The 22998-nt window shown below is 46.5% G+C and overlaps 1 protein-coding gene across 1 annotated transcript in view; it reads left to right on the top strand.

The window, feature by feature from the left end:
* Positions 1-19048: 19048 nt before the first annotated feature.
* dvl2 (dishevelled segment polarity protein 2) overlaps positions 19049-22998 on the top strand; it is a 77443-nt gene continuing 73493 nt past the window's right edge. Inside the window, exon 1 of the mRNA XM_072258554.1 lies at positions 19049-19300. Within this exon, the coding sequence (XP_072114655.1) occupies positions 19140-19300 (161 nt within the window). The 5' untranslated portion in view covers positions 19049-19139. The remainder of the gene's footprint in view (positions 19301-22998) is intronic.

Genomic DNA, 22998 nt, shown 5'->3' with positions numbered 1-22998 from the left:
ATTTATAAATATTTCAAACAGATTCTCTGCAGAAATATACTGCTGAGCCTGATGTAACTGGAAATTTGCTGAAGACAAATTGACTTTTGGTCACACATTAGTCCTGATCTACAAATATCCTGTCTAGATTTATGAAGTGACGTAGTACAGGTGAGAATGAGATCCCAGAAGAAGAATCCTCTGTCCTCTAGCCTCAAGTGCCATTTTCTATGCTGCCCACTGCTGGACCACACTCCTATTCATCTCTGGTCTCTAGCTCCCTGCTCCCTCTCCATCCAAACATTCTCAGAGGTGAGGACGTCAGTGTTAGAAACTTATCAAGATGTGAGTGAATTCAGTGAAATTAAAGGGAGCTTCACTTCATTCTGTTCCCATATGGCTCTATTGTTTATAACATTTCCTTTCATCATCATCAGTGCTTCTCAGACCAATTCATCATCATGAATCTGAATCAGGTTTATTATCATTGTTGTGAAATTTGTTGCTGTATAAAGCACGGATGCCGCACTCCAACATGTCCTCGGTGGTGGGGGAGGGTTGTGCTGTGATGGAGCCGGCTGAGTCTTTGCAGCCTACTGCCATCCTGTGCACTGGAGCCTCGACACAAGTCAGTCAGAATATCCTCTATTATACAGCTATAGAAATTTGCAAGAGTCTATGTGACATACCAAATCTCCTCAGACTCCTCATGAAGTAAGACTGTTGGTTTGCCTTCTTTGTCATTGCATAGACATAGACATAGCAACAAAATTAGGCCTATTGGCCTTTTGAGTCTACTTCCCATTCAGTCATGGCTGATTTATTATCCCTCTCAACCCCATTCTCCTGACTTCTCCCCATAACACTTGACACCCTTACTAATCAAGAACCTATCAATCCCTGTTATAAATAATTTCATATATCCTGTAATATCAAGGGCTCTTACTTTGTTAAGCAGCCTCATGTTTGGCACCTTGTCAAAGGCCTTCTGAAAATCCAAGTAAATAACATCCACTGATTCTCCTTTAACCATCCTGCCAGTTATTTCCTTAAAGAATTCCAACAGATTTGTCAGACAAGATTGCTCCTTAAGGAAATCACTCTGACTTTAGCCTATTTCAATCAAGTGCTCTGAAACCTCTTGCTTAATAATGGACTCCAACATCTTCCCAATCACTGAAGTCAGGCTAATTAGCCAATAATTTCCTTTCTTTTGCATCCCTCTCTCCTTAAAGATTGGAGTGACATTTGCGATTTTGCACTCAGTCATAGAATACGACAGCACAGAAAAGGGCCATTCAGCCCATCTAATGTGTCAAATAATTAATCTGCCTAGTCCCATTGACCTGCACAATGACCATAACCTGCTATACCCTACCCTATCCAAACTTCTCTTAAATTTTGTAATACTGTAGAGCCTGCATCCACTACCACTGGCAGCTTATTCCACACCCCACCACTCTCTGAGTTAAGAAGCCCCTCTCATGTTCCCCTTAAACATTTCAACTTTCACCCTTAACCCTTCACCTCACACATCCTCTGGGAAAAGCCTGCATTTACCCTATCTATATTCCTCATAATTTTGTACACTTCTATCAAATCTCCACTCGTTCTGCTCCAATCCAGGGAATAAAGTCCTATCGTATTCAACTTTTTCCCTATAACACAGGTCCTCAAGTCCTTGCAACATCCTTGTAAATTATTGCTGCACTTTTTCAATCTTATTGACATCATTGCTGTAGGTAGGTGACCAAAACTGTTCCCAATACTCCAAATTAGGCCTCACCAAGGTCTTATACAACTTCAACCTAACATCCCAACTTCTGTATTGAATAATTTGATTTATGAAGGCCAATGTGTGAAAAGCTTTCTTTACAACACTATCCACCCATAACACCACTTTCAAGGAATTCCCAGATCTTTCTGTTCTACCACACTCCTCAGTGTAAGGTTGGTCCTCCCAAAATGCAACACCTCACACTTGCTGCATTCCATCTGCCACTTTCCAGCTGTTCTGATCCTACTGCAAGCTCTGATAGTCTACCTCACTGCCCACTACACCTTCAAGCTTGTTGTCATCTGCAAATTAGCTGATCCAGTTTACCACATTATTTATCGGATCATTGATATAAATGACAGACAACAACAGACCCACCACCAGTCCCTGGGGCACTCCACTAGTCACAGGCCTCCAGTCAGAGAGACAGCCAACTACTACCCCTCTCTGGATTCCCCCTTCTCCAGTCTTGTATCTCTTTCACCAATCAACTTCCCAGCTCCTTACTTCACCCTCCCCTCCCCCACTTTCTTACCCTGACTGCTCAACTTTTTTCTCCAGTCCTGGTGAAGGGTCTTGGTCTGAAACGTCAACTGAGCTGTTTTTCATAGGTGTTCCTCCAACATTTTGTGTGCATTGCTTGGATTTCCGGCATCTGCAAATTTTCTCTTGTTAAAGATCTCCCATCTGTTTCGGCTCCATGAATACAGTAGATAACCATCAGAAATTACTCTGATGTCCAGAGGAACAATTTTGTCCCTTGCTATCCCTTTGATCAGCAGCACTGAGGCTCCACAGGGGACTGTCTTGTCTCCCTTTCTGTTCACTATTTACACCTCGGACTTCAACTACTGCACAGAGTCTTGCCATCTTCAGAAGTTTTCTGATGACTCTGCCATAGTTGGATGCATCAGCAAGGGAGATGAGGCTGAGTACATGGCTACGGTAGGAAACTTTGTCACATGGTGTGAGCAGAATTATCTGCAGCTTAATGTGAAAAAGACTAAGGAGCTTGTGGTGGACCTGAGGAGGGCTAAGGCACCGGTGACCCCTGTTTCCATGCCTTTCCTTCATCAGTCTTCCTCGTAACTGCCTCAAAGACCTCTAACATTGGATAGACACGACCTACCATGCACAAGGCCATATTAACTATCTCTAATCAGGCCCTGTCTATTCCAATACAGTATCTTGTCCCTGAGAATACTTTCCAATAATTTACCCATTACTGACATCAAGCTCACTGGCCTCTAATTTCCCAGCTCATTCTTAGAGCATTTTAAATTTGAAATGTCTCTGCCAGGGCCCCTGCAATTTCTGCACGAGCCTCCCACAAGATCCAAGAGACCCTGGAGAAAATCCACTCTAATATGCCTCAAGACATCAAATACCTCCTCTTCTGTAAACCAGAGACCTCTTTGCCTGAGTTCGAAAGACCCTATATCTGTTTTGCATGTAAATACATATGCAAAATATTAATTTAGTTCTAGTTTACTGTCATTCATCTCTCCACATGTATACCACCAAACGAAACATTTCTCCACACCAAGGTGCACAACACAGTACATATAACTCACACACTACACATAAGTAATATTACCACAAATAAATTAACAAATAATAAAAGACATACCAGAAGATTGATAATTAGCATAAGATGCATTTAAGACACAAGTTAAAAAGTATAACACTATTAGCACTTCATAAGTGATGAGACCTGGGTAGTGGCAGGGAGTTCAGTAGTTTTATGGCTGGGGGAAGATGCTGTTTCCCATCCTAAAAGTCCTTGTCCTAATGTTATGGTACCTCCTGCCTGATAGTAGGGGATCAAAAAGATTGTGGAATGAATGGGAGGGATCCTTGACAATGCTAAGAGCCCTGTGCACGCAGCACTCCTGATCAGTATCTCAAACGGGTGGGAGAGAGACCCCAGAGATGCTCTCAGTAGTCCTCACAATCCCTGCAGCCATGTGCCTTGCAATTCCTGTATTAGGTGGTGATGCAGCTGGTCTGCCCCGTATCCTCTATCTCCATGCATAGGTGAGCGCACTGATCAGGAATTCTGTCCCTTCCTATCCATTTGCTCTTAATACATCTGAAGAGGTTTTCAGGATTCTCTTTCACCTTCTCTGCCAGGGCAACGTCATGTCCTCTTCCAGCTCTCCTGACTTCTCTCTCAAGTGTTATCTTGCATTTTTATACTCCCGAAGCACCTCATTTTTCCCCTGCCTGATATGCATCTCCGTCTGGAACACACTGTTAGGAAATCTATGATAATGCATTTTGGTAAAAGACCATAAGATATAGAAGCAGAATTCGGCCATTCAGCCCATCAAGTCTGCTCCACCATTCAATCATGGGCTGATCCAATCCTCCCAGTCATCCCAACTCCCCTGCCTTCTGGCTAATCAAGAACCTATCTATCTCTGCCTTAAATACACCCAATGGCTTAGCCTCCACAGCTGCAAATTCCACAGATTTACCACCCTCTGTCTAAAGTAATCCTTCCTTACTCATTAGGGGACTAAAGTAAAAGAAACAATAGTGCAGACTATTATCTAAATAGGGAGAAGATTGAAACATCAGAGGCGCAGAGGGACTTAGGAGTCCTCATGCAAGATTCCCAGAAGGTTAATTTACAGGCTGAGTCTGTGGTAAAGAAGGCAAATGCAATGTTGACATTTACTTCAAGGGGAATAGAATATAAAAGCAAGGAGATAATGCTGAAGCTTTACAAGACACTAGTCAGGCAGCACTTGGAGTACAGTTTTGGCCCCTTATCTCAGAAAGGATGTGTTGTTATTGGGAGAGTCCGGAAGAGGTTCACAAGGATGATTCCAGGCATGAATAGGGTTAACATATGAGGAGTGTTTGGTAGCTTTGGGCCTGTATTCACTGGAATTTATAAGAATGGGCGGGGGGGGGGAAATCACATTGAAACCTACTGAATGTTGAAAGGACTAGATAGGGTGTATGTGGAGAGGGTGTTTCCTCTGGTGGGGATATTCAGAACTAGAGAACACAGCCTCAAAATTGAGGGGCGACCTTTTAGAACAGAGGTAAGGAGAAATTTTTTTAGCCAGAGTAGTAAATCTGTGGAATGCTTTGCCACAGACTGCGGTGAACACCAGGTCTGTGGGTATATTTAAGGCGGAAGTTTACTGTTTCCTGATTGGTCAGGGCATCAAAGGATATGGCGAGAAGGGAGGTTATGGGGTTGAATGGGATCTGGATCAGCCATGATGGAATAGTGGAGCAGACTCGATGGGCTGAATGGCCTAATTCTGCTCCTTTGTCTTATGTCCTCTCTGATCACTGCTGTGTCATTCTCCCTCATGACTAATGCCTCACCTTTATTACCTCCCCCTCTAGCATGTCTGAAACAACAGAACCCTTGAACATTGAGCTACCAGCCCTACCCCTTCTGCAACCAAGTCTCACTCATGGCTCTAACACTGTAATTCCACACACATATCCTACAACACTCCTTGCATTGAAATAGACACAACCCAGAATATTTGTCCTACAATTCCTCACTACAGGAAGGATGTGGAAACTATAGAAAGGGTGCAGAGGAGATTTACGAGGATGTTGCCTGGATTGGGGAGCATGCCTTATGAGAATAGGTTGAGTAAACTCGTCCTTTTTTCCTTGGAGCGACGGAGGATGAGAGGTGACCTGATAGAGGTGTATGAGATGATGAGAGGCATTGATCGTGTGGATAGTCAGAGGCTTTTTCCCAGGGCTGAAATGGCTAGCATGAGAGGGCACAGTTTTAAGGTGCTTGGAAGTAAGTACAGAGGAGGTGTCAAGGTAAGTTTTTTATGCAGAGATTGGTGAGTGCGTGGAATGGGCTGCCGGCGACGGTGGTGAAGGTGGATACAATAGACTCCTGGATAGGTACATGGAGCTTAGAAAAATAGAGGGCTGTGGGTAACCCGAGGTAATTTCTAAAGTAAGGACATGTTCGGCACAGCATTGTGGGCTGAAGGGTCTGTATTTTGCTGTAGGTTTCCTATGTTTCTATGATTCTATTCCTGTCTTTGTATGTAGGTTTAACTTTCCCCATAAGCACTCCACAATCTTACCTGGCGCTCTCATTTCCAAGCCCCTACAACTCAAGTTTAAACCCCTGGAGAAGCACAGCTAACCTTCAAGGATGCAAGGATGCTGCTCTCCCTCCAGTTCAGGTGTAAACTGTCTCATGCGTACAGGTCCTGCCTTCCCTGGAAGAGATACAAAAGACTGAATGCCTCCTTCCTGCACCACTCCTTAGTCATATATTAAACTGCTTACTTCTGGCTTCACTAGCACATGACACGGTAGCAGTCCTGAGATCACCAACCTGGAGGTCCTGTTCTTAGCATTCAACTCCCTGAACTCACTTTCCAGGGCCTTGTCACCTTTCCTGCCCACATCATTGGTAGCAACACAGACCAAGGACTGGCTGCTCACCCTCCTCCTTAAGAATGGTACAGTCTCAATATGAGACATCTCTGATCCTGGCACCTGGAAGGCAACAAACCATCCATGAGTCTCATTGTCGTCCACAGACTCTCCTGTCTGTTCCCCTAACCAGTCAATCCCCTGTCACTACTGCTTGCTTCTTCTCCTATTCCATTCAGAACCAGACTCAGTGTATTCCTCTGTTTGGTTCCCCACACATGTATCCAAAATAATATACTTGTTATTGAGGGGAGTGGCCATAGGGCCACCCTGCGCTGACTTCCTGATCGCTTTCCCTCTGCTGAACCCTGCAACTTAGGAGTAACTGCCTCACTGTAACTCTTGTCAACCAACCCCCGTGAATTCCGAATGATCGTAAGGCCATCCAGCTCCGGCTCCCAAACATGGTCTGAACCAGAATCACAATTACTATCATCAGCATGAGTCATGAAATTTGTTATCTTAGCAGCAGCAGGACATAATAATATAGAAATGAGAAATAAATAAATAAATGACAGTACGTATATATAGCAACGCACACAAAATGCTGGAGGAACTCAGGAGGCCAAACCTGCCAATTATACTTTTTTCCATAGATGCTGCCTGACCTGCTGAGTTCCTCCAGCATTTTGTGTGTGGTGCTTGGATTTCCAGTATTTTCTCTTGTTAGTAAGTATATATACATGTGTATTTTAAAAAGATCAAAAATAGTGCAAAAATAGAAAGAACATAGACTATAAAATGGTCAGAAAGGAGCTGTTTCCATTCCAACTGCTGTACTTATGATGTAGTAAAAAAGAAACGAGAAACTTTACCCTAGCCTCCAACTCTTCATGCTGAAGCCTCTTGAGCCAAACCCTTAGTCTTCTACTGTAATCCTAGCCACTCCACAATGGCTACTCTGCTTAACCCAAACTTCATTTTATTGGCCCTTACCAATGACTTATTTATCTGATCAACTTACAACTTACACAACTTTCACAGTTGTGCCTCCTTTAGGCTCCTGCTGCCTGAAAATGAGCAGAAAGTCTTGACAGGCACTGCTTTTTAAATTGCCTGTTTTTTGGACGCTGGTACAATTGCTGCCCTTGGAAGCTTAAGAGTGCAGCTGTGAGAGGCTGAAGATGCTCTTGGACACTTCAGCCAGGTACACAGTGGGGCTTAGTGTGTTTGCCTGCAACCCACTATCTTTCATCAAATAGACTCTGACACTCCTACCATTGACCCACAGCAATCAATAAACAGCAACTGTTTGTGTGTTGGTCTCCCCTCTCCCTGTGGAAAAGGTGACACTTGTTAGTGAGAAAGAGAGAGCCTGTGGCATGACGAATTGTCGGGTAAACAATAGTTTTTGTTGGATTGCAGATCATGGTCTCTCTTTGGGGAATTTGCTATTGCTTGTTTGGTGGGTGAAGGGTGCTGATGCTTCCTGCTGAAATGTGGGGGAGGGGGAGGGCGTTGGGGTTCCAACGTTTTTTTCTGCATTCATTCTTTAGGGTTCTCTTCTGTTTCATGGATGTCTGCGAAGAGTAAGAGTTTCAGGTTGTATACCGTATACGTTCTCCGATAGTAAATGGATCATTGAACCACTGAACTTACCAACTCTTCATATTACGAGTATCAACACTTTTGTGAGGGGATGCAAACTAAAGTACTGACAAGAAATCCACACAATTACAGAGAAAACTGCACAGCCTGGAAGCTGGGATCACACCCACTGCATCATCTGCTGCACTGCAACACTGTGAAAGTGTGAAAGCCCAGAAATCTGTAAACATTGCATCTCTCAAGGGTGAGCTGAGAGATGAGAAGGAGCAAAGGGCTAGAGGCTACAGTGGTGAACAGGAAAAAGGCTGTTTCGGTCTTGGATGGTGGTGATGGAGAAGTTGTAGAGGCTGGTGTTGGCTATAAAGAACTACACTATATGGACAGCAATGTGGCAAGGGCAGTGGAAACAGACAAAATAAAATTATTTGTTCTTGCCATGTGGTTGCAAGAATAGTGGTGGCCATTTTGTTAAACTGTGCTTGCAGCCACTATTTTGTGAACTCCTTGATGAATTGATCCTGGCTCTGAAATAACTTAAGCAGAGCAACTGAACATGGAGACAATGAGAATTCTACTGAGACCGCTTTCAGATAAGAAACTCTTTATTATGGAAAGTGCAGGCTGACAGAAGGAACAGTCTGTTACCTGATTGTCAGGTCTAGTTCCAGTGTTTGGCTTACCTGTCTAGACTGCTTTGAATCAGTCTTAATTGGAAAGAAATCACCCAATGCTCTTGGCTAAAAGAAAGGGCCATAGAGCCTTGGGCCATATCCAATGAGAAGCCAACACAGGTCAGTCAGATGACCTTCAGCCAATGAAATTGAAACATCATGGATTGATAAGGAAAAGAATAAGAATGGAGAACATCGGGAGCACAAACAACAACAACATGTCTATGGAGACCAACCATCACGGAAGTGGATGATCCCACATCGGAATGTGGAAATTACATTAGGATCAAGAGAATGCCTGGCCAACATAGACTCCTATTCCCGGGCATCACCTTGCTATTCTCTGACTGCTCATGGAGGGTCAAGGAAACCTGGTGGGTGTGCACATAGGTACTTAGTTTGTAAATTTGCATGCTTTTAGTTGTGACAATAAAGGCACTTGTCAGTAAATAGAGACTCTCTCTGTGCCTAACTGGTCATTAATATTGAATGTTAAGACTCGTAACACTGGTAATATACCTCTTAAGGCTGCAGGGGAAATGCCTAGAGTAGTGGGCATGGGAGGGCAACAGTAGGCAGCAGTTCTACTCATTGCAGCCCCAAAATTAAACTCCTTCCTCCCTGCTCTGGCGAGTGATCAGGCAAGCTGGGTGGAGTACAGGGTGGGATTCTTAATAGTGTGAAGGAACAGAGGGACCTTAGGCTCCACGACCATAGATCCTTCAAAGTTGCAGTAGAAGTAGTCAGGGTGGTTAAGAAGGTGTATGCTGCATTGGTCTTCATTAGCCATGGGATTAAGTTCAAGAGTCATGAGGCAATGTTGCAGCTCTATAAACCCTGGTTAGATTACACTTGGTTTATTGTGTTCAGTTCTGGTCACCTATTAGAGGAAGGATGTGGAACCTTTCAAGAAGGTGCAGAGGAGATTTGCCAGGATGCTGCCTGGATAGGAGAGCATGGCTTCTGAGGAAAGGCTGAGCAAGTTAGGGTTTTCCTTGTAGCAAAGCAGTATGCAAGATAACTTGATAGAGTTGTTTACTTTATTGTCACAAAACAATTGATACTAGAATGTACAATCATCACAGTGATACTTGATTCTGCGCTTCGCGCTCCCTGGAGTACAAATCGATAGTAAATAGTAAAAAGTTTAACAGTAAATAGTTTAATATGAGAGGCAAAGGTAGACAGTCAGCACCTTTTTCCCAGCCAATACCAAAAGACATCTGTTTAGGTTGAGTGGAGAAAAATTTAGGGGAGATGTCACAGGAAGGTGCGTGGCTGAGCACACTGCCGGGGTGGTGTTTGAGGCAGGTACATTAGGGACATTTAAAAGACTCTTAGATAGGCAAATAGATGAAAGAAAAATGGAGCGTTATGGGCTGTGTTGGAGGGAAAGAGTTAGATTGATCGTTAATGTAATGTGTGGATCTATTTCTTTTAGAGCAAAGACTCCCCTTAGCACTCCGTGTGATCTATCGTGTACGCATGTGCATTGATATCTATCTATTTCTCCCTCTCTCTCTCTCCCCCCTCTCCCTCTCCCTCCATCCACCCTCCCTGAAAAACAAGCAAATTGTTTGTCAAGATTGTTACAATTTTACAAAATCACTTGAGCCTTAAACCACTGGTAATAGCTGAGAGATTTAGATTTATAAAAGAAACCAGTCAAAGGATGAAAACATTTCTTAATACATTGCAGAACTACACAAACTTTCCCAGTACTGTGGCTTCAGAAATGGACTTTCTGATGCATTAAGGGACAGGCTTGTAAGTGGCATGCACAGTCAAAGCTCTCAAATCAGGCTACTGTCCAAAAGAAACCTAACCTTAGAATAGGCACTGACAATTGTAATATCATTAGAGATTGCAGCAAAGGGGACAGCAGAACTACAGAAAGAGGGTTGCAATGGGAAATGCACAAAATGTCCCTGAATGGTGCAAAAAGCCAAATATGCTATCGATATGGCAAATCCTCCCATGGTGCAAATTACTGTTGGTTCAAAGAATACGTTTGCAAAAGGTGCCAGAGACAAGGTCATACAGGTAGAATGGCAGATGAAAAGCACAACTGAGTGAAAAGTTTCAAACACAAAACTAAGCAAATGCACAAAATGACTGAATGTGAAACAGAGTCAGACAATGCAGATGCTGACAAAGGTGAGCTGTCATGCCCAGAACTGCATAGTATTACTGAAGTAGATCACAAAATCACCTGGATGACAATCAGTGTGTCTGGTGTCAAACTGAAAATGGAGCTGGATACAGGGCCAGCTTTGTCAATAATTCCAGAGGCTGACTACAACACACTTCTCTAAGATTCTGTTACAGAGACCTCAGTGATGCTAAAGACTTACACAAGTGAAAAAGTATCTCCCAAAGGCAAACTGAAAGTGAATGTGACATATGGAGGCCAAAGACAGCAGTTCGAGCTTTATGTACTGAAAGCTGAATGGTTGAGAAAAATGCAACTAGACTGGCACACAATCAAATCTCTCAATGTGTCATCAACAGGCAATGGCAGCCCAAATCGGAGCAATAACCAGAAACTGGCACAGCTGCTTAACACTAATAAGGTGCTTGAGAAGGGGATTGGTAAGCTCAAAGGCATGAAGGCCAGAGTTGAACTGGATGAAACAGCACCACCAAGATTCCATAAAGTGCATCTAGAGCCTTACACACTATCTCCTAAAGTGGATGCTGAACTTGAAAGCTTGGAGATATCTGAAATTCTCTCAATGTTGAGCGATTGGGCCATGCCCATTGTCCCAGTGATCAAGAAAGGGAGGGCTGGAGCCATTTGCATATGTGGGGATTTCAAGGTGAGCATCAACCCAGTGCTGCCTACCATGCAGTATCCCTGCCATAAACAGAACAGGTTTTTGCACCTTGGCAGGCAGAGAGAGGTTTTCAAAGATTGACTTGTCACAAGGCTATCTGCAAATGGAGATTGAGGAGTCAAGCAGGAAATTCCTCACAATCAACACTCACAAGGGACTGTTCCAGTATAATTGTCTCGTCTTTGGCATTTTTTCATTTCCAGCAACTTGGCAAAGATCAATGGACCAAGTACACAGCCCAAGAACACAATGACATCATCACGAATGGCAAGAGTGATGAAGAGCACCTCCAGAACCTCAGTAAAGTGCTTACCAGGCTGAGTGAGTATGGTCTGTGCACAAAGAGAGAGAAATGCGAGCTTCTCAAGAGTAAAATCTCATATTGTAGACATGTCATTGACAAGCACAGCTTACATAAGTCACCAGAGAAGATTGAAGCAGTGCTGCAGACACTCAAACTGGAAAATGTGACACAATTCACGTCACTCTTAGGCCTTGTAAACCACTACAACCGGTTTCTCCCAAACATTGCTACAGTACTGCATCCATCGAATGCACTGTTACAGGCAAGAGCAAAGCGGGAATGGTCAGACAGATGTGACAGAGCATGCAAGGAAACAAAGAGGCTAATAACATCCAAAGAACTGCTCACTCATTTCATTATGACCCATGTCTGCGCATCAGACTGTGAAATATGTCCTTTTATGGCATTGGAGAGGTTTTGTCACACATTATGAAAGATGGATCTGGATGTCCAATTGTGTTTGCTTCATGATCACTGATGAGCCCAGAACGCAACTACACACAGATCAACAAGAGGCCCTTAGTCTAGTAAGAGGAATAAAGAAGTTTCACCACTACCTCTACGGACAAAAGTTTACGCTAGTGACAGATCACCAGCCCCTTGCGTCCATTTTCAGTCCAGGAAGGGAATTGCAGTGATGTCTGCTATCCAGTTATAACATTGGCACTGTTCCGAGGAGCCCACTCTTGTGATGCAGAGTTCAAGGGTATCAAACAACACAGCAACACAGTGGAATGGGCTGCCAGTGGCGGTAGTGGAAGCAGATATGATAGGGTCTTTTAAGAGACTCCTGGACAGGTACATGGAGCTTAGAAAAATAGAGGGCTATGGGTAATCTTAGGTAATTTCTCAGGTAAGGGCATGTTCGGCACAGCTTTGTGGGCTGAAGGGCCTGTATTCTGGTGTAGGTTTTCTATGTTTCTATGTTTTAACTGTCGGTATGTCAAAGAACACTGATGTGTGGATCTCATGTTGTGGTTCCCTCTAACCTGCACACCAGAGTGTTAGAAAATCTGCACGATGGACACTTAGGTTTAGTCAAGATGAAGAGCCTTACCTGGAGCCTATGGTGGCTGAGAATAGATGCACAGATTGAAGACTTGGCCAAAAGCTGTTCAGGATGCCAAGAACTGAACCGCTGACGTACACAGTGGATGTTGGAGATCAGACAAGGAGACGTCATGTGGACCAGATACTGGATGCTCAACCGAAGAACAGACCTGAGTCGACTGCGTCCAACAAGACAGACCCACTACAGCCACCAGACTTGCAACTCAGTAATGATCATGTCACTGACAGCAAAGTGACACCGGAAACTGAGAACGTTGTCTTAGACAAGACACCTGCATGACCTGATGCCACTCCACAGGTCCAGAGGTGCTATCCTGAAAGACACAGAGTGCCACCCGAAAGACTGAACCTTTAGTGTAGTGAAGTTAGTTATGGGCTGTTATTATGAAAGCATGTTTATTTGGATATGGTTTGTGGAGGGGAAATTGAATGTTTTGTACATATAGAGTTTTATATTATATTAATGTAAAGGGGGAGGAAATGTAATGTATGGATCTATTTCTTTTAGAGCAATGACTCCCCTTAGCATAAAGTATGATCTGTTGTCTATGCATGTGCATTAATCTCCCTCTCAGACACACACTCTTGCTCTCTCTCTCTCGCTCTTTCTCTCTCTCACCCTTTCTATCTCACTCTCTCTCTCTCTCATGTTCTCTCGCTGCAATGTGAATACACCAGTTAAAGCCATCTCCCACAAGCGTGCTTTTATTTCATTGATATGTAGTTGCAACGACACCACAGTTAAAAGTGTCTGGTCATGCACTTTGGTTTAAGAAATAGAAGTGTAGCTATTTTCTAAATGGAGAGAAAATTCAAAAATCCAAGGCACAACGGGACTTGAGAATCCTCATGCAGGATTCCTTAAAGGTAAATTTGCAGGTTGAGTCGGTGATGAGAAAGGCAAATGCAATGTTGGCATTCATTTTTAAAGGACTAGAAAAGAAAAGAAGGGATGTAATGCTGAGGCTTAATAAGGCTGGTAAGGCGTCTCGTGGAATATTGTGAGCAGTTTTGGGCCCCTTATCTCAGAAAGAAAGAGCTGATTTTGGAGAAGTTCATGAGAATGATTCTGGGAACTGAAGGTTTACCATGTGAGGACCAGTTGATGGCTCTAGCCCTGCACACACTGGAATTCAGAAGAATGAGGGGGCATCTCATTGAAACCTATTAAATGTTGAAAGGACTCAATGTGAAGGGATTTCCTGTGGTGGGGGAGTCTAGGACCAGAGGACACAGCCTCAGAATGGAGTGGTGTCCATTTAAAACAAAGATGAGGAGGAATTTCTTTAGCCAGAGTTAGTAGGCTACAGGCAACGCATGGCTGTCATAGGTTAGTAGGCTACAGGAGATGCATGGGTTCATAGGTTAGTAGGCTACAGGCAGGACAACACTTGTGGGCTGCCCCACCACATCCTCAGACTGTTTTGGTCATTGATGCAAATAACGTATTTCACATGTGACAAATAAACCTTTTTATGAAGTATGCCCACTCCGGCAGCCAATTCTTCTAAGAGCCGGGGATAGAAACTATCATTCGGATCCCAGTTCTGAGCATTTGCTCTGGTGAGGCTGGATTGCGTGGGGTGAGAGAAGGGCAGGTCCCACAGTACAGACAGAGGTTTATTTCTTTATTACTGATTTAGCAATACAGCACAGAGTCGGTCCTCCCAGCCTTCCAGCCACACTGCTCCGTTCACCCTAACCAAAACACAGTGACAGTTAACTTACCCAGTATGTCCTTTAACTGTGGGAGGAAACCAGAGCACCATGCATTGCACGAGAAGGATGTACAGGGACTCCTTATGGCATAGCGCTGGAATTGAACCTTGAACTCTGGAATGCTCCGATCTGTAATGGCGTCACGCTAACCACGATGCTCACCAGGTTCTAAACCTGGATTAAAGGAAAGGTTGGATGAACTTGGGTTCTCTCTGGAGTAGCGGAGACTTGCTGGAGCTTTACAAAATCATGAGAGGTATAGACATGGTAGGCAGCCAGTATCTTTATCCCAGGGTTGAAATGCCTAATACCAGAGGGTATGCATTTGAGTTCAAGGGAGATATACAAGGCAAGTTTTTTACACAGTGTGGGTGTCCTGAATGCACTGCCTTGGGTAGTGGTGGAGACAAATATAATAGAGATTCTTCGATAGGCAGAGAAGAGGGAATGAATATCAGCAGCAGCAATCAGTAATTAGGATTCAATTCTCTCCTCTATCTGTAAGGAGTTTCCCCCACGACCACGAGACCATGTGGATTTCCCCTGGGTGCTCCAGTTTCCCTCAGGTGCTCCCGTTTCCCCCACGATCCAGACTCATGGAGGTTAGGGTTGATGAGTTGTGGGCATGCTATGTTGGCACTAGAAGCATGGTGACACTTGCAGGCTGCCCCCAGCACACCTTCAGTCTGTGTTGGTCATCAACACAAAAACATTGCATCTCACTGTATGTTTCAATGTTTTGATGTGCATGTGATAAGTAAAGCTAATCTATATCACAAGGGCAAACACGAGGAAATCTGCAGATGCTAGAATTTCAAGCAACACACATAAAAATTGCTGGTGGACACAGCAGGCCAGGCAGAATCTCTAGGAAGAGGTACAGTCGACGTTTCGGGCTGAGACCCTTCGTCAGGACTAACTGAAAGAAGAGCTAGTACGAGATTTGAAAGTGGGAGGGGGAGGGGGAGATCCAAAATGATAGGAGAAGACAGGAGGGGGAGGGATGGAGCCAAGAGCTGGACAGGTGATTGGCAAAAGGGATATGAGAGGATCATGGGACAGGAGGCCCAGGGAGAAAGAAAAGTGGGGAAGCCCAGAGGATGGGCAAGGAGTATAGTGAGAGGGACAGAGGGAGAAAAATGAGAGAGAGAAAAAGAATGTGTGGATATAAATAAATAAATACCGGATGGGGTATGAGGGGGAGGTGGGGCATTAGCAGAAGTTAGAGAAGTTAATGTTTATGCCATCAGGTTGGAGGCTACCCAGACGGAATATAAGGTGTTGTTCCTCCAACCTGAGTGTGGCTTCATCTTTACAGTAGAGAAGGCCATGGATAGACATGTCAGAATGGGAATGGGACGTGGAATTAAAATGTGTGGCCACTGGGAGATCCTGCTTTCTCTGGCGGACAGAGCATAGGTGTTCAGCAAAATGATCTCCCAGTCTGCGCTGGGTCTCGCCAATATATCGAAAGCCTCATCGGGAGCACCGGACGCAGTATATCACCCCAGCTGACTTACAGGTGAAGTGTCGCCTCACCTGGAAGGACTGTTTGGGGCCCTGAATGGTGGTGAAGGAAGAAGTGTAAGGGCATGTGTAGCACTTTCTTTTTTAGATAAACGTATTGTAAATTATAGTTATTATTATGTATTCCACTGTCCTGTTGCTGCTAAACAACAAATTTCATGCCAGTGCCAGTGATACTAAACCTATTTCTGATTCTGGTTCACCCAGTGTGTCCTGCCAAGCATCTCTAGCTTTGCATTATCTATTTCCACTCTGAGAAAAGGTCTCTCTCTGTCCACTTGATCTTATCATCTTGTACACCTCTATCAAGTCAACTGTCAACCCCCTTCTCTCCAAAGACAAAAAGTCCCAGCTCAACTTTTCCTCATAAGACATGCTCTCTAATCAAAGCAGCATCCTGGTAAATCTCCTCTGCACTGTCTCTAAAGTTTCTACATCCTTCCTCTAATGAGGAGGAGGTGATCAGATCAGAACAGAACACTCCCAGTGTGGCCTAACCAGAATTTTATAGAGCTGCAACACTACCTCACGGCTTTTGAACTAATGAAGACCAACACACCATACACCTTCATTAACCACCCTATCAACTTGTGTGACACCTTTGAAGATCAATGGACGAGGACCTGAAGATCCCTCTGTTCCTCCATGCTGCTAAGAACTCTGCCATTAACTCCGCTACTCTGCCTTCACATTTGACCTTCCAAATGAATCACTTCACATTTTGAGTTGAACTCCATCTGCCACTTCTCAGCCCAGCTCTGAATCCTGTCAATGTCCTATTGTAACCTGCGACAACCTTCTACACTATCCACAACACCCCAACTTTCATCTCATCTGCAAACTTACTAACCCACCTTTCACTTCCTCATCCAAGTCATTTATAAAAATCGCAACAACCAGGATCCCAGAACACCATGGTCACCACCCTCCACATGGGTATCATTCTGCTATATCTATCACACAGCTGATGTTTGCTCCACAACAGAGTTACCTGCCAGTAGCAACACCATGGGAATGTGCCACTGCCAGATGTGCCTTCTGTTGGACATGGTGTTAGCCAGTTGTCATATGGTGGATGTGGACCAACACTTTTACTGGAGATTTAAAACAAAGTGAGGTAATCTCAGTGCATTATGTAACATTCTGAGGAAAATCGGTGGAGAACAAGGAGGCTGCCACCTCTCAGTGGAAAGTCCAGAGCAGGAGCCAGAACCTGAACAGTAACTGAATGTCCACCTAAACATTCTACCTACACATTGTCCAACCCCCTCATTCTTCGCATGCTCATAATTGGGTTTTCTCTCACTGGCATTGCTCATGAGATTGGTTGTTTTGTGGAGGTTATAGATACAGTGAATACTGCATCCAGCTGATCACCACAGGTCTTTAGTACTCGGCCAGGAAGGTAGATGCATGCCATGGATTCATCCTCTTTAAGGATGCTGCTACTGGAATCACAGGGTCACCGGTGGCTCTGGGAGTTGGTGTTGGCTCCTCCATGTTTTGACGTTCAAATCAAGCACAGATGTTATTGAGCTCATCGGGAGTAAAGCCCAGTCATCACTTTTGTCACTTGGTTTCTCTTTATAAGAGGTAACACCATTCAAACCCTGTCACAGCTGTCGAGCATCCCTCAGCGATTCAAGTTTTGTCCAGAATTGCCACTTAGTACGTGAGAAGGCTTTCTGGAGATTGTACCTGAATCCCTTGGTCGCCAGAGATGAATGCCTCTGATCTGGCTTATTGCGGAGCTGATGGTTCATCCAGCTAGGGAAACCTCTGGATGATTTTCTGGGGATGCACTTGTCAATACTGTATTCTGCCATCATATTTGACCTAACAAAATGAACCACCTCACACTTATTTGGGTTGAACTGCATCTACCACTTCTCAGCCCAGCTTTGCAATCTATTGATATCCCACTGTAACCTCTGACAGCCCTCCACACTATCCACAATACCCCCAACCTTTGTGCCATCAGCAAACTTACTAACCCATCCCTCCACTTCCTCATCCAGGTCATCTAAAAATCACAAAGAGAAAGGGTTCCCAGAACAGATCCCTGAGGCACACCACTGGTCACCAACCTCCATGCAGACTATGACCCATCTACAACCACTCTTTGCCTTCTGTGGGCAAACCAGTTCTGGATCCACAAAGCAATTTTCCCTTGGATCCCATGCCTCTTTGACCACACTGACTCAAAGCAATCCTATAGCTGGTCCTCTGCCTCCCTCAACCACCTCTGGGGCCTTGCTCTTTAGCCTCTGCCTGTCTGCAGTGAGGAGAGCAGGCAAGTGATCACATTTCCCGAAATGTGGTCCAGGCAGGTCGAAGTGTATGCTCCTGTACTGTACTGCTCTAAGTCCCTTTCAACACCCTTGTTTTCCTCTACCGCCCTTGGCAGCTGATTCCACACACCCACAACTCTCTCTTTAAAAATAAAGCGCCTCGCGCATCTCCAATTTAACAATTTAACCTCTAGTATTAGACGTTTCGACCCTGGGAAAATGACATTGACTGTCCACATAACACACACAAAAGGAACTCCACAGGCCAGGCAGATTCTATGGAAAAGAGTACAGTCGACTTTTCCGGCCGAGACCCTTCATCACGGCTGGAGGAAAAAGATGAGGAGTAAAAGGTGGGGGAGGGGGGGGAGAAGAAATACTAGGCGATAGTTGAAACCAGGGGGAGGAGGGGCGAGAAGAAACTTCAGCTGTGCTCTTTTCCATGGATGCTGCCTGTCCTGCTGAGTTCCTCCTGCATTTTGTGTATTGCTTTGATTTACAGCATCTACAGATTTTCTTTTGTTTGTGATTTGATAGTCCACATTCTTCTTTAAGCATTGGAATAACTTATCTTTTGTCAATTTGCTGTTGTTGGAAATCTTCTTGTTCACAGCTTCATTTTCAACACCTTAAACTAAAATGAGTTGGAACAACGCACGGTTTGGTGTACGCGCAAGGGAAACAACTCCGCCCCGCCGCATAGTCTGGGATGCTCGGCCCTCATTTGATATTCAGGAATTCCCGTGACGTCATGGAGAAGCCGCAAGCTGTGTACGTGGTGCGCGATGACGCCACGCGCCCCTCTTTCTGTCGGAGGACGTGGAGCGTGGTGACGTCAGGCGGCGGCCGGTGGGTGGGAGGGGAGGAGGGGGAGAAGGAGGAGGAGGGGGGGGGTGGTCGCACTCGAGCCCGAGCCGGAGTGCCCGCCCGCCGCAGGAGCAGCTGGAGCGCGATTTCGGGCCGCTTGCCGTCATGGCCGAGACCAAGATCATCTACCACATGGACGAGGAGGAGACTCCGTACCTGGTGAAGCTGCAGCTGCCCGCCGACAGGGTCACGCTGGCCGACTTCAAGCTGGTGCTCAACAAGCCCAACTACAAATTCTTCTTCAAATCCATGGACCAGGACTTCGGGTAGGGAGCGGGGCTGGGGGTGGGGTAGGGGAGGGTGTGAGGGAATGCTCGAAAGGACAAGGAATGAGGGAGTGGGACTGGAGGGGGCAATGAGGGACGATGGAGTGGGACTGAAGGAGGAATGAGGGAGTGGGACGAGGGGATACTGAGGGTTGAGGGAGTGGGACTGGAGAAGACAGTGAGGGAAGGACTTTGAGGGAGTGGGACTGGAGGAGGCAGTGAGAGATGATGGAGTGGGCTAAAGGAGGCAGCGAGGGAGGAGGAATAAGGGAGTGGGACTGGAGGGGCAGTGAAGTGAGGATTTTGAGGGAGTGGGACTGGAGGGGGCAGTGAGGGATGATGAAGTGGGATTGGAGTGGGTGGCGAGTGAGTGGGATCGAAGGGAGCACCTAGGGAGGGGCTGTTGAGGGTGTAGCATGTGTGGGTGTGGTGTAGGTGAGGGCTGGGGGAGAGGTGCCAAACTTGCAGGGTCTCGACCCAGAATGTTGACAGTTCTTCCACCACAAGATTTTGCTTGACTGCCTGTCCCTCCGGCAGATAGTGTGTAATTCCATAACCCAGCATCCACAGTCTAGTTCCAGTGCCCATCCTGACTGGTCTCTCTCCCCACCATTTGGAGTTCTGCCTGACTACCTCCAGTTCCCTGCTGAAATCACCCTCCTGTCCCTGGCCTACTCCCCCCCACCTCCCCAAGCCCTCTCCTTCTGGCCCACCCATTTCTCCACTTCCTCGTCAGCTGGCTATCTCCCTTATCCGATACACTCAGAGTTCCCATTCATTTATTTGTTACGTGTATGTCAGAGCATAGAGTGAAGTGTGTTGTTTGCGCCAATGGTCAACAGGCCTGAGGGCTCTTCTGGAGCAGTCCACAGGTGTCGACGCACATTCTGGCCCCAGCATAGCATTCCCACCATGGTCAGTAGAACAACACCTGTAGCAGCGGCAAGACAACATCAGAACCAAATAGCTCAAGAAGCTCCTTTCCTTCCCTCCATCCCTCCAAGCCGCTCACAGACACCCACGCACTTTCTCCTTTTCTTGGTGTCCTCACCCCCCCCCCCCCAATTGGTCCTCCCTCCTTTCTACCCGACCCGCTGTCTCCTGTCTGCACTTATCCCCATCTCTCACTACCTCCACTTTTCTGGTTTGGGTTCCCTCCCGCTGACCCATTGGGATTTTAAAGGGAAGTTAACAGTTTGCATTGGTTCTGTTTCCTGGCTTGTATCAAGAAGCCTTACTGTCACCCTCCTGGTTCCCGATCATCGTCCTCTGCCTGCTCACAGACCCCCACTCCCACCACTGCCCTTACCCCATCCCCAATCATCTCCCAGTCTCCAACAACTTGGCCCTTGTATTTTATTTGTCTGCTTGCACTGCACTTTCTCTGTAAGATGCTATTTTCCTAATTAATACCTAGCGGACTTGTGTTTTGGATGATCTGAAAAGCAAACACAAGCTTCTCACTGTATCCAGGAATCTGGGGCAATAGTGAACCGATATGTCACCTCCACAGCCCTCTCTTGCCCATTTTGGGGAATGAGCTTTCCCATTCCCAGCCTGGTGTGGCCCGGTTTCATGCTCTCAACAGCTCTCATAAATCTGCAAATATTTAAACTCTGAGTGAAATATCTTTTTCAGGCTGGATCCACTTAAACCTCCCTCCCAACAAACCCCTCTCCAAAAGATTAAAAAAAGCAGAATGCTGTTGAGTCCCACTCTACCCCTGTGGAGATTGTTTCAGGTCTGATGTGAGCTGAAGTTGTGTGTCCTGGGTTCCAACTGTAGTTTTTCTATCTTGCTGACAAGTAACATTCCGGTTTCTCTTGTAACTTTTCCTTGGAATCTGAATTTCTGGCTTTCTGTCTGGGATTCTGGCTCGGGATCTGTTTTGTCTCCAAGCTTTGTGCTTTTGCTCTGTCTCTCTCTCTACCCCTACTATTTTCACCCCCTTCCTGCCCTCACTACTCCAAGTGGTGAATTCCTTAGTTTACCCGCTTTCCCTTTCCTCAAACTTGCCTCCCCAGAGGCGCTTCAGTGTCTGACCACAGGGCCAAATCTAAGAAATGGCAGCAGAAATTTCTGCTTGCTTCTTTCCTTTTCACTAAGTGCCTTGGAAAGGGAGGGGGGAGGCGGAGGAATCCTGTGGGGTTTTGTATTGGCTAGCAGGCTTCAGTGACCTGGATTGAGGGCCCAAGAGTGTAACTGACTGGGTGACTTTGTGAATAGCCCCCATCCCCCACCCCAGCATCCTTCCATTGATTATTGACTCTCCCTTGTGCTGTTGGAGCAGCAGCTTTATGTTCTGGGATCTGACAGGAAATCACCCGCTTCCCTGTTTCCTCCTCGGGTCTTGACTTTCAGACACATTTTGCTCAGTTGGGGTTTGTGGGGGAGGGCAGGGGGAATTGTTGCATTGGTCTGCACAATTGTCAGCAGCAAAGGAACTGCTGGAGGAGCTGAGTGGGTAGAAAAGTGGTTGTGGGGATGGGGGAAGGGATTGTCAATATTATGGGTCAAAGTCCTGCATCAGGATAATTGCACCATTGGCATATTCCGGATCATATTTTGCTTTCCTGTAGTTTGCGTGTTTGTGTCTTGGGGTATGAACTGAGTTTAAGAACAGATTTCAAGGGATTGAAACGCAAAGTCTGTGTGAAATGGTGGGCAGTATAGAAGTTCCTGCTTGAGTGGTGGAGTGAGCTGGACAGCCCAACTATAATATGAGTTAGCTGCAGGGGTGAGGGTCTCTCTGTCGGACAGCCGGGTGAGGGTGGGGAGGTGTTCTCTTTTGTCTCTGAAAAGATGTAGGTGGGGACCTGTCTGTGTCCCTGCCAGCTGAAGATTAGTTCCATCTGTCCCCTTACTGGGTATGAGTGAGGGTCTCCCTGACCCTCCCACTGGATGTGGGTGAGGGGTCTCTCTGCATCCCCCCCCTCCCCACTGGGTGTCAGTGAGAGTTCCCACACTTCTGCCCCCACTTGGGATCTATGTCTCCTTTCTGTTACCACCCCCACCTAGTGTGAGTGCAGGGTCTCTCTCTTCCCTCCCTGGCTGGTGAGAGGGGTCTCTCTGTTCCCCCCACTGGGTGTGGGCGAGGGGTCTCTCTATTCCCCCCACTGGGTGTGGGTGAGGGGTCACTCTCTCCCCTCACCCCACACTGAGTGTGGACGAGGGGTCACTCTGTTCCCCCCCCCCCGTTGGGCGTGGGAGAGGGGTCACTCTGTTCTCCCCCCCCCCACTGGGCGTGGGAGAGGGGTCTTTCTGCTCCCCCCCCCCCCCGCTGGGCATGGGCGAGGGGTCACTCTGCTCCCCCGCTGGGCGTGTGAGGAGTCTCTCTGCCCCCCCCCCCCCCGCTGAGAGTGGGCAAGGGGTCTCTCTCCCCCCCACCCCCCACTGGGCGTGAGTGAGGAGTCTCTCTGCCCCCCCCCCCCCAGCTGGGCATGGGCGAGGGGTCACTCTGTTCCCCCCCCCCCACTGGGCGTGGGAGAGGAGTCACTCTGTTTCCCCCCCCCCCCCACTGGGCGTGGGAGAGGAGTCTCTCTGCCCCCCCCCCCCCGCTGAGTGTGGGCGAAGGGTCTCTCTGTCCCACCGCTGGGCGTGGGCGAGGGGTCTCTCTCCCCCCCACCCCCCCACTGGGTGTGAGCGAGGGATCTCAGTCTCCCACAGGGTTATGGTGAATGTGAGTCTCTGTCTCCATG

Source organism: Mobula birostris, chromosome 5, assembly GCF_030028105.1.
Source record: "Mobula birostris isolate sMobBir1 chromosome 5, sMobBir1.hap1, whole genome shotgun sequence".
Lineage (NCBI taxonomy): Eukaryota > Metazoa > Chordata > Chondrichthyes > Myliobatiformes > Myliobatidae > Mobula > Mobula birostris.
This window is presented reverse-complemented; position numbering and strand designations above follow the sequence as displayed.